Source organism: Toxotes jaculatrix, chromosome 21 (assembly GCF_017976425.1).
Source record: "Toxotes jaculatrix isolate fToxJac2 chromosome 21, fToxJac2.pri, whole genome shotgun sequence".
In the NCBI taxonomy this organism is placed as follows: Eukaryota; Metazoa; Chordata; class Actinopteri; family Toxotidae; genus Toxotes; species Toxotes jaculatrix.
The window spans coordinates 12249554-12266696 of NC_054414.1; the positions used below are offsets into that span (position 1 = coordinate 12249554).

A 17143-nucleotide genomic window follows, 5' to 3' on the forward strand; every position below is an offset into this window, starting at 1 on the left:
TCGTTATCAGGCTTCAAGTTTCATTTTCACAACACATTTTAAAGTCATTACTCTTAATATAAGAAAACGTTTTTTTTCCATGCACAGCTGAAGTGTGCAGAACTACCAAGCAGAGCTGTTGTTTTGGTGATACCTGCTTTTACAAGTTATGTCCATTAGTGGGCAGTGTAGACTAAAGCAAACCTCATTTAAACTAGATTCCAGTTAATTCTTACTTTTAATTTAGCTTCCTGCCGTTTTGCATAACACAACAAAGCCTACACATTTTAATTCAATTGTTAAGGCAGCAAAATCCACATTTTTGTGTGTTGAGGAAGGACACTGAAATTCCGTTTTTCCTAACTATTTTTATTTAATCAAAATGTGTTTTCGTTGATATTTCATATGATATGTACATTTTACACAATATCATATGTACGGTTCAGTAGAACAAACTTTTAAACACATTCCGGACCACACAAAAACATACCAGCTGGGAGTATAATGCCATATGTTTGATGCGCAGACCTGCGAGCCACCAAAATAAAGCCTCCAAACTCTCAGCTCAGACTTCAGATGCTGCACTGTCCCCGCCCACTGTGTTTAATAGTATAATGATGATGGCTATGAATGTGGAGTAGGGGGGTGGTTCTAAGACATTTGACTCTATTTGGAGTTGTGTCGATTGCAGATGAACCTTTTTTTCTTGTTCCTTTCTGCTTGTACTCGGACCACAGCTCGTTGGCAGGCTCTTTCCTCACAGAGCCCGCACCAGGATGGGTGCTCTCCCGGCGCAGCGGCTGTTATGGATGTGTGTTTTGATCTTTACTGGAATAACACAAGTTTGCGGTAAGTTATAATTTGTGTTCTGCTGTTTTTATGTTTTTGCCCTTGCAGCCAAGAATATTTTCAGACAGACACATGATGCATGTTTGGCGGTCTGGAGGCAGGTTTTAAACTGCTAAGGCTTTAAATGATGTTCTCAAAGTGCTTCTTGGACAGATTATTCTCGTGCTGGTAAGAGGTCCAGATTAGGATGTCAGTGTTTTTTGTTTTTTTTTCTTCAGTAATTGCTATGGAAGAATGTAGACAGTGAGGGAATGCACATAGTTTTCATGACATCCACACAGTGATGGGAGAAGCACAAATACAACAATGTAAAAATACCTGTATAGGAAATTTACTTATGTAAAAGTACATATGTATTAGCACCTAAATGTACTCAAAGTATCATGTGACTGATAAAATACAGTTAAATTCTTTAACTTAATGAAGACATAGAATTTTACTGTTATAGGTGGTTGAGTTGGAACTAGTTTTAATTGCTTAATATACAGTCAGGTAACCCAGTGATTCCCAGGCAATATCCCTGCAAAGAGTCACAAGATAAATCTGAGGAGTCATGAGATGGTTACTTGGTAGGAAACTAGAAAAAATATATATTTTAATTAAATCTTAACTTGAAATGTAACAGGTAGCTATAAGTTTGAAAAGTAAAACTTACAGTATTTCCCTCTAAACTGTAGAGTAGAAGTATAAAGTGGCAGAACATGGAAATTCTCATTAAAGTTGCTCAAAATTGTACCTTAAAAGTTCACAGATTTGTTTCTTGTGCCAAAATGCCATCAAATGCAAGTCTAATGATTTAAATTTTCATATATAGTTGTACTGTACTTTTGGAAAAATAATTTTTCTTTTGGTTCCAGCTTCAAATGTCTGCACCTCCAGGGGAGCCAGCACATGCAAGCAATGTCTAGCTGTGCACCCCAGCTGTGCGTGGTGCTTCCAGGAGGTGGGTTTCTTTTCCACTTCACTTCACTGAGGCAAAGAGCTTTCTGCTGGTGCAGGGTGGTACAGATCTCCTCATCAGCCAAGTAATCTGGCAGAGAAGAATGCTTGCAGATGTAGATCTTTATTTATTTTATTTTATGGCTTTTTACTGATAACATGAAAAAAGTTCAGGTGAAATGAAATGAACGTTTTCACAGTGGCTTTTTAAAGTCAGATCTACCCCATACTCCATGTACGTGTGTTTGGGTTTTGATTTAATTCCTGGCACTTAAGACACACTTACTGACATCCTGTGACTGCATGGGGATATAGTCATACTTTCTGGTTTAAATGAGTGCAATGATTTAATATTGCAAAACTCAGTCTTTATGTGCAATCATCCTTCAGCAGAATTTTCTCAGGATGACTTCAGCATGAGCACTCTGGTTCTTTGTGTTCAGAAGCACTGATTGAAATATTTGTGAGTATTCAGATAGGAATGTTCGTTTTAATTTAAGGTGGAACTGACCTTTAAGTCCAGAGTCTGTCGAAGGGATGTTGAAGTCGTTCTTCAATCGTTTGATAGAAACATAATATTGTGCCCTTTCTGGATTTTTTCATCCCTGTTACAGTTAAGCTTTCAAATGAATCCAATATGCCCTTCTCTCTCAACGCAGCTTTATTACAGATGGGGATTCTCAAAATAAACAGCTGTCTGACAAATTGGCTGCTGGAACCTTTTTTTTTCTGAAAAATGTCTTCATGTTTTCTGTCAGGACTTTGGACAGGGAGTTGCCAGTTCTTCCCGCTGTGACCTGAAGAGTAACCTGGTGGCAGCAGGCTGTGCTTCGTCAGCTCTGGAGTCTCCAACCAGCAAACTACAGGTGATCGAGGACCGGCCCCTCAGCAACAAGGCAGCAGGGGCCACACAAGACGTCACTCAGATCAAGCCCCAGAAACTCCAGATCACCCTCAGGCCAGGTTGGCTTCTCAGTTTGGTTAATATATAAATGATAGAAATGGATTTTCAGATGCACTGAAGTAAAGAGAGATTGTGTCGAGCTGTTTTCTCTGCATTGTTAATCCTCGGCTTGTTCATGATGGCTTCATGTTTCTTGTTTAAATCCATGTGTAGCAGAAGCATTGAGAGAATGAAGAGACCCAGTTTTTTAAAAAAGGTTCTTCTTTATTATGTTTCTCAGATGATGCTAAGCGCTTCACAGTGAAAGTGCGTCAGGTAGAGGACTACCCTGTGGATCTCTACTACCTCATGGACCTCTCCTACTCCATGAACGACGACCTCTACCGCCTGAGGACGCTGGGCAAAGGCCTGGCCGAGGCCATGAACCGCACCACCAGCAACCTCCGCATGGGCTTTGGGGCTTTTGTGGACAAACCGCTCTCACCTTATATGTACATCTCTCCCAAAGAGGCTGTGAAGAACCCCTGCTACAGGTAAAAAGAACAAAATGCAAGGAGAGCTTCAAGTTTGAAAAGTGCTTGTTGATTGATGCCATTTCCGGTCTCAAGTGTGTCGTGCAGCCATCTTGAACACTACAGTTCAAAATGTGTAAATGTTCCTGCTATTATTAAAGCACACCATGCTGACCTAATATATATATATACATATATAGCGCATATTTCCTAAAATGTCAAACTTTTACTTTTAAAAAAGATATTGGCCAAATTTAATAACTACAAGAACTTCAGGATTAACCTCCTTAACCTGTTTCCTTGCTATTACACATGTATCTAAACTGAATCCAGACCTCTTTGTAATGGAAAGTTTATTTTAGTGGCTGCATTCTTAGATTTAGCAGCGTTTTACATACCTGATACGTACCCACTGGTGCTGATTCCAGTGGCTGTTTATGTCTGCATGTGGAAAGTAGCTTCATTATGCAGATGATGTCATGTTAGTGAGGACACCTTTAAATACAGTATCGCTCAGTAAAAATGTGGGCAGGCCCAGCATCACAACACTTGTTAAAGGCTTACAGTGGCTCCCTAGTGCTTGGTCAGCTGGTGTGAATCAGCTGCAGGTAATCTACTCGGTGAGTAACGGCGTCCCAATGCAGGCTGCTGGAATCCCGTCCAAAGGCTACTCTGCAGTGGATTTGGTGGTTTAAGGTCCCCTGGGGTCATTTACTCTCCCGCTTACACACAGTCTGCTGATATCCAGCCTCCAGGAATGTTTGGATAAAAGATAAGACAAGTGGAGGGTTTTGGTCCAGTAGTGTACAGTACAGAGAGAAAGAAGGGTTCAGTGGTGGTGCAAAGGAGCCTTTTTAAATGAATGATGAATGTGTTTTGAACTGTTATTTGAACCGTTTCACCTTTTTGTAAGTTGCTCATTCCACCAGCTTTGTCCAAAATATCTTAGCAGCTACTTGCACAAAATTTTGTACCAACATTCATGGTACCCAGATGATGGGACATTGGTGATCCCCTGAGTTTTCCTTTAGTGGTACTGTATTATATTAACTTTTGTGGTTTTTAAACTGCTAAACCAATGATTTGTGTTTAGTGCTAATGAGCAAATGTTGGCATGCTGACATTATAAACTAACACTGTCACACAAACTGTCACCTGGAATTGTTAATTGGATGGCTCTTGTTTTGTTTTTTTGTGTGTGTGTGTGTCAATAGGGAAATCACAAATTTTTTGCAATGGTAAATAGGCTAAACAGATGTTCATATGAATAAATGAGTGATAAACTGATCTCTGTTTGATTGACAGCATTAACACCACCTGTTTGCCCCAGTTTGGCTACAAACACGTTTTGTCTCTGACGGAGGAGGTGGGCCGCTTCACCGAGGAAGTGAAGAAGCAGATGGTGTCCAGGAACCGAGATGCCCCGGAGGGAGGCTTTGATGCCATCATCCAGGCTGCTGTGTGCAAGGTGTCGAGAGAGACTGCATGTGCATACACACTCACTATTTCACGCATGTGACTCTGGTTCTGTTTTGCATTCTTCTTCTCTTCTGTCACGCACACATACATATAAACATCTCAGGATTTCCAAAAGGAGATCCAGATTAAAAACAGAATTGAAATATATCAACGAGTGCTATGCTGCTTTAGTTGACGATGTCCAGCAAAGTGCAAATTAAAAATTGCATTCTTTAATTTTTTTTCCTTTCATATGTGGTTTGATGGGAACCAGGAGCAGATCGGCTGGCGTCCTGGTGCTTCCCATCTCCTGATCTTCACCTCGGATGCCAAGACTCACGTGGCTCTGGATGGTCGTCTGGCAGGAATCGTACAACCCAATGATGGGCAGTGCCACCTCAGCTCTGACAATATTTACAGCATGTCTACCACCATGGTTAGTGTACACTGTGAGTGTGTGTTTGGCGTGCAGACAATAGACAGAGACAGAATGAGAGAGAAGCGGAAAGAATAACAGACTTTGTTTAAATGTGAAGGTCTGCAGAAGTATGAATAGGAACAATTCAGTGTCCATGTGTGCATGTGCTAACCATACTGTCCCTTTTGGCCCCGCAGGATTACCCATCTCTCGCTCTGATCACAGAGAAGATGTCGGAGAACAATATCAATCTCATCTTTGCTGTCACCAATCCTGTGGTTCCTCTGTACCAGGTCAGGAGCTCCGCAATTCACACTGAGAACATTCAGGACTTTCGATTTACCAATTCTGAAAAACAGAAATGCATAAATTACCGTTTTTAAACTGTAACTGAGAAGATGACAAATCCAAGTCTATAATCATCTCATCTTGAACATACTGCAGCATTTTAGTTAAAGTCCTCCAAACCTCACTGGTTTGAAACTGCGATTCTTGGATCCTGCATTGGAAGGATGGAAATTCAAAATTAATCACTATTATACACTTTTCCTACACACCAAATACAAACTCAGCTTTTCCAAAACGTTACTGTTACAACCAACTGCTCCTGTGTGTATTCACATAAACTAGTATTAAATATATAGTTTTGGCTGCTTTTTGTAAACAGTCATATATCAAACTGTCAGTGTTCATAGAAGAAAAGTGCTCAAGAGTTTGCAGCTTGAGTGAGCAGCATGAGTTAGGGTGTGTCACACTTCTGCATTTGTAGGGTGTGAACTTATTTTTGTATTTTTTTTTACTTGTTCTCTTTTATTAAATCATCTGGAACAAATGATGAGAGAATGATGAGTATGTGATAAAACATTCTATTGACAATACATACAATAATAATCATCATCGTCATCATATCATAAATCATACTGATGGAAAAATGAGCTATCCTGTCACTATATGTTTACATTTATTATATTTATTTTATGATCAGGAAAAAAATAATTTTAGGTTATAAAAACTGATAAGCCATCATGTGACATGAACAGATTTTTACGTTTTTGACCCATTTGGAGGTACATTAAACTACACTTTCACATGGTTTTACAGTATTTGGAAGGTATTTAAGGGATGTATTTTTTTTGTAACATTACATTACAGTACATTAGTGACTATTAATAGTTTATAAATAGTTTCTCTGACAGTGTAGGATGATGGGTGTAGGATGTAAGTATGCTTGTCTCTCTGTCTTGTAGAACTACAGCGAGCTGATTCCTGGCACCACAGTAGGAACACTGTCCAACGACTCGGGAAACGTTATTCAGCTCATACAGAAGGCCTATGCTGTGAGTGTCACACACACACACACAAACACACACCAAAGGCTAGACTGTGTTTGAGGGAATGACATGCGTTTATTGACACACACCCTGTCTGAGTCATACATGCAGTCGAGCCAAAGTCTTAGAAGAAATTCCGCAGTGGCCGAAGTGTGAAGCGGACCAAATGTAGGAGGCTCCTGGCCGTGTTTCACTGTTTGTGTTTTATTCAGGTTTATTATGTAGAGAACAGGTGAATGAGCTGAAAATGATTTTATTGTCCATCCTGGCTGTAACTCTGGTGTTTTTACAGGTGTGCATACAAGCCCGTGTGCGCTTGTGTTTCTGTAAACCCAAATAAACACTGTCTTTATATGCCTATATGTAATTGGAGAAGGAAATTAAAAGTGCTATGCATACAAATTCAGAAAGGGAAATTGTTATAATAATTACAATACAATTGTAGTATTGTAGTAATAACTTATTTTTGTATTTAGGTGTTGGTCTTTCATAACAGAAATAGAGAAAGAAATGTCCTGTTTTGTTTTTTTAAATCAGGTCATTCCCTAATTAATTTTTTTTTTTTTTTTCAATCAAATTTGAAACTTAACATAATTCAGGTCTACATGCTCACCCTTCCATGTCATTTTCTTTCTTTGTTGTTGCCAGAAAATCCGTTCCAAGGTGGAGCTGGAGCTCCAAGGCGTCCCAGAGGAGCTGTCCCTGTCCTTTAATGCCACCTGTCTGAATGGAGAGGTCATCCCTGGCCTCAAGTCCTGCTCTGGGCTCAAAATAGGAGATACGGTGAGTTCTGAAGGACTTAAGTCTCTAGAAAAGAGAGGTATCTGTAAATGTATCCCAATACTAAAATCCTATATCAATAGTAATAATAATGTTCTGTAATGAAGAAAATTAATCTTGAAAAGGCAGACATGTCTCACAATCAGCCTTCAAAGGATTATTTTCTTAAGATATGAAACAGATTTGAGATTAACCCACTCCTTAGTGTAGTTTCTTTGTTACAGGAGTCTCCAAGACATTATGTCAGAATCCTGTAAAAGACAAATTATTTCACAAGCTTAAATTAATTTACACTTTGCACTTGTTCTAAGAAACAAGAGTTTTTAAGGACACAATAGGCTAAGCGGGTTACTGTATTTACACAGTATAGTAACAGTTTGTATTGTATGAATACAATATTAACAGCCCTGTGCAAGCTTTTTCATTGTCTATATTATCTCTGCAGATTTAAAGCTATAAGAGCTATAATCATAAAAATAACATGTTAGTTAGTTCCATGTGCTATTATTCATGGTCTTTTTGGTCTCTTTCCATTTCCCTTCTTGCTGCTATCAACATGTTTTTAATGTTGGATTTCCCCCTTTTACAGAACATGGAAAGAAGTGTATCAGCACTGTCTCTGAACCCGTATCTCTTAGTTGATGTGTTCATGTCTTTCCATACTCCTTTTTCTGCCGACTCCCTTTAGAGCAGATTGTCTGCCTGAAGAGTTCTTTCTCTGTTCGTCTTCTGCACTGTTTCTTTATCACAGCTTCTTTGGCTCTTTTCCTTTTTCTCTCCTCACTCCAGGTGACATTTCTTGGCCTCCACACATTTCTTTCTCTCTGCTTCAGCTCCTCTTATTTCTTCCATATATGGCTGTTTCACCAGATGTAGTAACTTACTACTTTTGGACATTTACCAGATTTGGCTGCAATGCTGAATGCGCAATTACTTTGACTAAATACATATGGAGGCATTCTCTGTGTCACGTATTTGTGTTGTTTCTGCTAACAGCAAATAAATAATGCTGAAAATTAGAGCAGCTATTAAATGAACATCTAATGAACCATTTAAGTGCTTTTATGTCAGGTCTCCACCAGGGTGATATAGAAGCATGATAGGTTTTACAGTGTGTGTGTGTGTTTGTGTCAGTATGTGCCATCTCCTGTTCACTGTTTTGACACTGTGACACTCTTGCTGTACCAAAAAAAAAGAAGTATTCTTGTTCTTGAACGAAGTATTTGTTTGAACCAAATACATCCAAAATTTGACATGGTGCAATCCCAACCCCCTCCTCTCACCCAGGTTTCTTTCAGTGTGGAGGCCAGAGCTCGCGGTTGCCCCAAACAGAAGAAGAAAACCTTCATCATTAAGCCTGTGGGCTTCAAGGACTCCCTCTCTGTCACCGTCACCTTCGAGTGCGACTGCAAGTGCCAGGCCAAGGCCCAGCTCGACAGCCCCAAATGTAACCACGGCAACGGCACCTACGAGTGTGGCATCTGCTTGTGCCACCCAGGTCGCTTGGGGCCACACTGTGAGTGTGCGGAGGGCGACTATGATCCCACAGAGCAAGACCGCTGCAGTGGACCCGCAGGCTCCGGAGGGCCCCACTCTGCCGTTTGCAGCGGCCGTGGAGACTGTGTGTGCGGCCAGTGTGTGTGCCACAGCAGTGACTTTGGGAAAGTGTGGGGCAAGCTGTGTGAGTGTGATGACTTCAACTGCCTGCGCTACAAGGGCGAACTCTGCTCAGGTAAGATCATACAAACTAAAATGAGAAGGAGGTTCAGATTTCTTGAGTGATTAATTTGCTTGAGGATCTTTAAGCTTATTTTTCGCATCCCACAACACCAAAACATGAGCACAACTAAAAGGTGAAGGAGGTTACAATGGTCCACTGTCTTATTGTAAACTGTGTGTGTGTGGTAGAGTTTCAGAGAATGTGAGTACCTTTGCAGCCGGGGTTGGCAGTCCCCTTCACCACACTGACTTGCCACCCACTTCATCTGGGAAGAACTACATACAATAACAATACTCCCTTCTGCCCGGAACATGGGCTCCATTCACAATAAACATATGGTGTGATGTGTGAACTCTGTGTGTGTGTGCAAGCTCAGGCTGTATGTTTGTGTCAGCCAAGCCAAGTTTTTGTACTAAGGAGTTCAATGGGATTAATTCTAAAAAAAATCATTTTCAAGGTGGAAAGTAGCTCTCAGGGACTTTCTCTTTTCTGAAGGTTCTCTGTATTGTGGTTGAGGCTTTTGAATGGATATAGCACAAACATAGAGATAGAGCATAGACTATATATAAAAAGAAAAGAATTGAAGCAGGGGGAAACAGTCTGGCTCTGTCCAAATACCACAAATACACCAGCCAACACTTGTAAAGTTCACTTATTGGCACATTTATTTTCTCCTTTGTTTAGTTTGTTTTATCTGTGCACAAGAACTAATGCAAAAACAACAACTTTGGAGTGAGCCAAGCCAGCTGTTTCCCCCTGCCTCCAGTTTTTATGCTAAGCTAATCAGCTCCTGACTCCATCCATACTTAAGGGATAGGCATTGTCTTTTAACTCTCCTCTAAGAAGTTTTCCTAAATGTCAAACTACAGGTAAAGATCATTAAAGATGGCAGGATTAAAATGTCAGAGAAAGACCAGAGACACAGAGGGAGAATTAGAAGAGAAAATGCCTGCACAAAGTAAAAAGAATAGAGATCATGGCGTCTGTATTTACAGATCTCTATCACAACTGTTCTACATTACTGAGGCAGGTCCTCTTTGTTATGTAATAGTTAAAACACATGAACAATTAATGAGATTGCTCCAGGGATATTTTAAATGACCATTGTTAATTGCATAATACCAAGCTTTGGCAGCGACTGCTTTTCTGCCTCATGTTTCATCATATTGTCAGATCTCATATATCAACCCCCTCCCTCCGCACAGAGAAATGTTTTGCTGTATTCCCCAAAGCCCATATATTAACATGAAAATACCTCTCTGCTTACTCAATGACTGGTGTGGTGTAATAAGGCTAAAAATAAACCCATGTTTGGGCAGAAAAGGGCCTAGTGGGAGAGGACTGGAAATGTTCTGCATGTAGAACATGGTCTACTGTTGACTTGAAATACCTGATTCAGTGCAAGGACCATTCTTCTTCTCCACAGAATGGTCTAATTAAAAGCCAGCGGTCCTGTGGTCAAGTGGTAATGACAGTTTGTTCATGGACCATCTTTTATCCACGCAGACTGTTCCAAGCAGTTTCCTGTCTCATTGTTTATCTGGGTATTGTTTGGCAGCGATAGGCCACAATGTTTTCTGCAGTGTCACTCTCTCATTGGCATGCACACTCATATACACACATAGATGCAGGGAATAAAAACAAACCAATGTGCACAAATTTACTCACACATGCACTGAATCACGCAGCCAAAAATAAAAGCCATCCAGACACCACAGGCTCACAATGAAATGGGTTTTTGGTCTCTTAACAGTTGCAGGAATATGACTTACCACTTCTGCTTTCCAGTGTTCAGGGATCAAACATTAAGAGTTTACAAAGCCACTGTTATATTTGTAACATATGGAGTGGATGTAAACATACTGTTATTGTTCTATGAGAACATGGTACTGTGTAATTCGAGCAGGACTTTAGCAAAGGCAGCATGAATTTTCAGTATTAAAGGTAGAAATTCCTCAGGATGGAGTGGAACCCTCAAGTGAAGTTAAAACATGTCGTCACAACGGGAAAATACAGAAGAGCATGACAAAGGCTTGTGGTAAATTTACTCATAATCTTTTAACAAACCACTCCCGAGCTGACCGACATTTATTAACCTCCTGAACTCCACAGACATTTGTCATGCAATAAAGTTCTGTTCAAACCGGTAAAACGTGATTTTAAATTTAAGTCAGGATCGCAAGGTCAGTGAGGATAACAACTATATCACGATGATCAATGTAAAATGGCATTTTGATACTTCACTCAATGTAAGTGTGATATAATTTCATTGACACACTGCACAAAAGACATGTTCAGAAATCATGCAAAAAAAGTTAGGTCTAATTTTAACTTTTAAGAGTGAATGTCGGGAACATGAGTATTTAAGTAGTTACAGTTGTCTGCTTCATTTCTTTTTTTTCTCTCTCTATCCCCCCGCCCCCCAGGCCATGGCATCTGTAACTGTGGCTTCTGCCAGTGTGCACCGGATTGGCAGGGTGAGAACTGTAACTGCTCTAGACGTACTGACACCTGTATGTCCAACCTGGGCCTGCTGTGCAGCGGGAGGGGCCAGTGTGTGTGTGGGGCCTGTGAGTGCACCCAGCCTGGTGCATACGGGGCCACATGTGACAAGTGTCCCACCTGCCCTGATGCCTGTACCATGAAAAAGTGAGTCTGCGCACAGATGAGCTTGCACAAATATTTATCATATTTATATATCTAGAAAGCTACTTGAAATGAACTGCTGGCCTGTGTTTTTCTTCTTATAGGGATTGTGTGGAGTGTAAGCACTTCAAGAGGGGCAAACTGTTTGAGGACAAAACCTGCTCTCGAATCTGCAAGGATGAGATTGTTCTTGTGGATGAAATAGGTGAGACGCACAGCCAACCAAAACTCCAACCATAAAAACAACACTTTTAATGTTGGTACCACTTTTTAATAGAGTGTTCTTCATAAAGGATTTGTAAGTAGTACATACTACTTATAGGTATAGCCCCCCAAGTTATTGAGTTGAGCAACAGTGTGTTTTACTGCTTATAAATCTAACTTTTTCTTTGTAAGGGTGCTTGTTTTTATATTTCAGAAATTAGTCTTGTTTTAAAGCTTGCTAAAAAAGTCAAAGCAAATGTCCCTGATAAAATCATGGGTTACAGTTTCTAAACTCTTTATAAAGGGTGCCTTATTAGAAAGTGAATGGATATCATCCAAAAATGCCCCAAAAATTTTAGTTTGTAAAGTTTACAAGAGTGGCTCTATGTTATAGAATTGCAAAACTCAGTTTAAATCTCACAAACAAGACCAAAGTATCTGTGTGTTATGCCACAAACAAGAAAAGAGATACATGTCTTCACTAATAGATGAACCATTTTCTCTTAAATTTTCACGCAGTGCTCCATGATACAAATGCTGTGAACTGCACATACAAAGATGAGAATGATTGCGTGGAGCGTTTCCAGTACTATGAAGACGCCAGCGGCAAGTCCATCTTGTTTGTCGTCAAAGAACCAGGTAAGAGAGATTCATCATACATGGATACCTAACCTAACAAACAAGCCTTTAAAGCTGCTCTAATCAATATTTTTGATTTTAATAAAGGATTACATCTAATGTGAGCCACCCAACTCTGCAATTTCTATCGGCTATACAGAGAGTTAAAGCGTCTTTCTGCTCATTATTTTGGTTTTATAACCTCCAGCTTTACTGTTTTGGTTCCCTGATTGACTGTTTTCCTGTTTTGCTTACCCAACCCAGCATCAAACAGCAAACAAACAAGGACTGCGAACTGGTGATTATACTGAAGCCTTTAGTAGCTACAGATCCACATATTCCCTATGAGAAACTGGTGAATACCAAATCAAGGGCTAAAAGGGGAGGGACTGTTGGACTTACATTTGTTTGGTGGCTAGAAACACGAGTCCAAATGAATGCTTATGTTGATCTGTGCCCACTGGATGTGTAATCAGGCAGCTGTTTGTAGCAATTTTACACACAATAATACTGTGTCCAGTGTTGTGTTCACAGGCTGTTCCACTGATCTTCATCTTCTGATCTTCAAACGCATTACAAATCTATATTAGCTGTCCCACACTTCCTCCCCTGTGAAATCAGTGTTTTTTCTATGCCTTAGTAGGAGCGGTTGTCACTTCCCTGCTGCATGCCCTTCATCTGCTCGTTAAGTGGCCAAATAGAAAGCGTGTGGGGCGGTAAAACAGCCTTTAATGGCCATCAGTGCCCGCAGAGAAAGTCTGTCCCTGGGTCTGGCTTTAATGAATGCGTGTGTTTAATTTAGGCACAACTGGGTAGCAGAGAAGTACACCAAAATTTGCCTTGAACACAGTGCACCCTGCCGTGTCAAGGAGGGTCGTAAACAGCTGCCCAGCTCCTCGAGGAACCTGCTGACTCTACATATCCTCCAGAGAAAAGCAGGAAAGGGAGAGAGAGAAAACTAAGTAAGGGAAAGGGAAAGAATTTTTTTTTTATAAAGGAAACATGAGGCTGCATTATGAAGGAGAAAGAGAAGACAGGAAATAGAACCCCCCGCAAAGTTCACTAAGCCTATTTGACATTTTGAAGTTAATAGATAATTTTGCAGAAATAAACTCGAAACCTGACATGATTTGTATATGAGCCATTATGGAAGCAACTGTCATATCTAAAAGGTCAGTTGAAAAGCAGGAAGTAGAAGAAGAGGAGTAGGGCTTTGATGTCAGCTGTAAAAGTTCACCCTGGTTCCCCCCACAGGTTACGCAAGGCTGCTATCCACACACACATGTGCATGCAAGCACACACTCAGACAGTGAGTACAACCCACTTCAAACCATTTAAGAGCAGCACATAAAAGAAAAAAAACAAATCAAATATCTCATTTTAAATGGCTTTTGGAGAACCAATCACTCATAGCAAGATACTAACTGAGAAAAGTTTTCAGGGCCTTTAAATGATCATTTATAATCTTCACCTTCATTCTTTTTGTCTCACAAAGTCAGCTTAATGCCCCTTTTTAAGTGTTTTTCAGTAAAACTGCAGTTCATCAACATGTGTCAAGAAGCAATTAAGCCTGAATGCTAGAGGCCAAACTAATCAGTGAAGAAATGACAGTGCTGAAATGATGACTTGACCTCTTCCTGAAACTCCCATACTTGTGAACAACTTTTTCAACAAGCAGCCGCAGATATAAAGTGAAGGATGATTCAGCAGTGTACGGCCTATTACTCCCCTCAGAAACATATTTGGTGGTTAATATAGTTTTCCTGAACAGCCTATGATGGGAAAAATGACCAAGTGGAGCACAACGAGTGATGTGTTATTCCTGTCTTGTGTAGGAAGGCTTCATGTTAATGGCTCTGTGAAAGAGAGTCCTATCAGTCATCTATTGTGCAGCCTTTCTGAAACTGTGCAAATCAGATTCCTGTTGAATTTTGCCAGGCCACAATGAGGGATGGGAGATTTGTGGCCTGGCTGTGTGAGGTTACTATTTTCCACTTCAGCCCATCCTCCTCTCTGCTCTTTGGTAGTTTACAGTCCTGTTGCCTTCTGCTCATCCCTGTTATGCTTCCCTTGTTCTGTTGCATCACTTCACAGATTGTAATTCATGCTAGAAGAAACCACACCTACTGGTTCAGTGCCTCATGTCTGACAACATAACAGGTGGCAATATTACAGCGCTCTGTATTTTAGTGGGACACTCCTGTATTGGAAAAGTCATATTAGTAAAAGTGGATAAAGTGGCATTTATTGGAAGAGCGAGTTGCAGCAAAAGCAGCATCCATGTGAGCGAAGGATGAGATAGGAAGGAAATAGCGTTAGGAAATCAGACTTTCTCCATCCCGGCTTCTGGCTTACCTTCTCCAGTTACTCATTCCTTTATCTCTTCCTCCTTCCATCCAGACTGCCCCACGGGTCCAGACATTTTGGTGGTGCTTCTGTCAGTGGCAGGAGCCATTTTGTTCCTCGGCCTAGCAGCTCTGCTTATCTGGAAACTGCTGGTCACCATCCATGACAGACGGGAGTTTGCCAAATTTGAGGAAGAACGTGCTCGTGCCAAGTGGGACACGGTTAGTGAATTCAGTTTTAGGTGGCATGAATGTGAAAATACTCTGATATATTGTATTTGGTAATTAAATTTTAAAAATTGAAAGTTTAGAAATTGAAAAAAAAGCCCTTGGTGCCTGAATATCCTCCCTTGGACTCTTTTTAAAGCACACTCTGGCACACAAACATGTCTGCACACACACATGCACACAAGGCCACACACGCGGTTCCTTGCTCTCGTTTTCTGAAGACTTTTTTTATTATTTTTGTGGCATGCTGTTACTCCCAGCAGAACAAAAGGCTGCCAACGGAAGGGTTGGGTTTAAATTAGCTAATACTAATTAGCCTCTACTGGTAATGGGCCCCTTTGTGGCTTCAAAAACACACCCAAATCCAAAAGACATGAAACCACAAAGAATCACAGTAGCTTCAGGATGTTCACTGACTAAGAAGTGAAAACATAAAGGACACATTAAAGGTAAAATGTGACTAAAATACAAGGTACAATCCCTGTCACGGAAAAGTAATGAAAAGTAGTGGCTATTAAAGTTTTTGTGATTTAATTTTCTATTACATCTTTCTATAATCTTGAACCACAAGATTTATTTTGTGTCAGTCAAACTGATCTTAACATGCATCTCTCTGTGTGTGTTTGACAAACAGGGACACAACCCTCTCTACAAAGGAGCCACCTCTACCTTCACAAACATCACTTACAGGGGAAAAGACTGATGCTACTGAACAAAGATGAAGAAGAAAGGATGAAATAATGGACTTTGTGGGAAGGCACCAAATCATGTGCAGGCCTCTACTGTCACAAGACAATAATTAATAATTATTTGTGTTTGTAAATATGTAGAAATATTCTGAGAACACGTTTTATCAGGGATTTGTCGTAAACATCCACTTATACTACACTGATAAGTAAGGTATTGTTTGGTGTGATTGACTGAGAACTGTTGCTCAGGCCAGAATAAAGGTTCAGTTCACCCAAACTTTCACCTTCCCATTGTATCCAGCCATGTATCGTTTTACTTTATTTGCCAATGTATTGACCACCACTGAAATCCTGACAGATATTTTTTTTTTCTTGTGCATGTAATATGTGGACCTTAGTCTGTATATCTTCCTCTTCTCTCACAGCCCCAATACAGCGGAGGTAAGTGGAAATTCATTAGCTCAGAGCATACAAAAATTACAGCAACATCTCTTTTTAGTCCTAGTTAGTCTGCATAACCCACAGACCTTGCCAGTGGATTGACGGTTTTCTTTTTTTTTTAACCTTTGGTGGAAAATAGTATCAAAAGAAAACTATTGGCAGCAAGATTTGTGGATTAACAAATCTTTCCTTGGCAAATAAAACCAAAACTATCCACATGACTGGATACCACTGAGGCTAAGAGGGAAACTATATTTTAAATGTCGGTGAACTGATGTTTGAGGTCAGTGGAAGAATTGAAGGACAGATAATGTTGTAATGACAAAACAAACTTCATTTCCTGATCACAATGTTGGAATTTCCTGCTAGTGGTACACAGTGGGACAATGGCAAGATAAACTGTCTTTAATTTGAGTGACGTTTTGGAGATATGATGTGGTTTGGAGTAAACAGTTAATTTACAGAAAACTGGTGCTGTTTCTTGTGTGGACACCTAGAGATGAGTGATATAAGTGTCACTAATGCTGTGTTATTAGTAAAATATGTAGACACTGTGTTTCGTTCATGTTTCATTCATTTAAAGTTAACCTCATCTTTTGATGAGGTTAACTTTAAATACTGAAAACTTGCCTAACAATTTGAAGCTGAGCAACCTGAAAATCCATTTGGCCAAGAAACATACAAAGAATTGTGGTTTCCTGCATCATCCATTGTGTTTACAGTCTGCAGTGACATTTAAGCTCTTTAATAATCTGTCATCAAACCCACTCAATAATTTTATTAATGTCCATTTTGCAGCCTGTTAGTGATTTGTTGAACAATCGACTTACTCAGGATGATGCATGAGCAGAAAGGTTTGGGTCGAGTTAATTAGCAAATCTAATCATCTCAAATTGCACATTACATTACAGGAATGAACTAAAGACCCAGACGGATAATAATTACTTGCTTGAAATGATTACTGTTAGATATGTGGCTAAAGTGCTCCACAAGACTGTCACTGGAGTATGGAGGGCTTTTCGCAGCAGTGCTCTGCTTCCATCTCCTGGACTTCAACTGCAAGTAGAGTCTATTGACCCTTG

At 40.2% G+C, this 17143-nt stretch overlaps 1 protein-coding gene across 1 annotated transcript; it reads left to right on the forward strand.

Moving 5' to 3' along the window:
• The first annotated feature begins 670 nt into the window (after positions 1–670).
• On the forward strand, positions 671–16541 carry LOC121201122 (integrin beta-3-like). Its single transcript, XM_041066774.1, has 15 exons — positions 671–828; positions 1686–1771; positions 2526–2730; positions 2952–3204; positions 4489–4651; positions 4916–5077; positions 5257–5352; positions 6307–6396; positions 7039–7173; positions 8458–8902; positions 11317–11539; positions 11641–11741; positions 12260–12379; positions 14759–14925; positions 15566–16541. Exons 1-15 carry the CDS (start codon positions 756–758, stop codon positions 15632–15634), a joined length of 2388 nt encoding a protein of 795 aa, XP_040922708.1. The 5' UTR covers positions 671–755; the 3' UTR covers positions 15635–16541.
• The last annotated feature ends 602 nt before the right edge of the window (positions 16542–17143 follow it).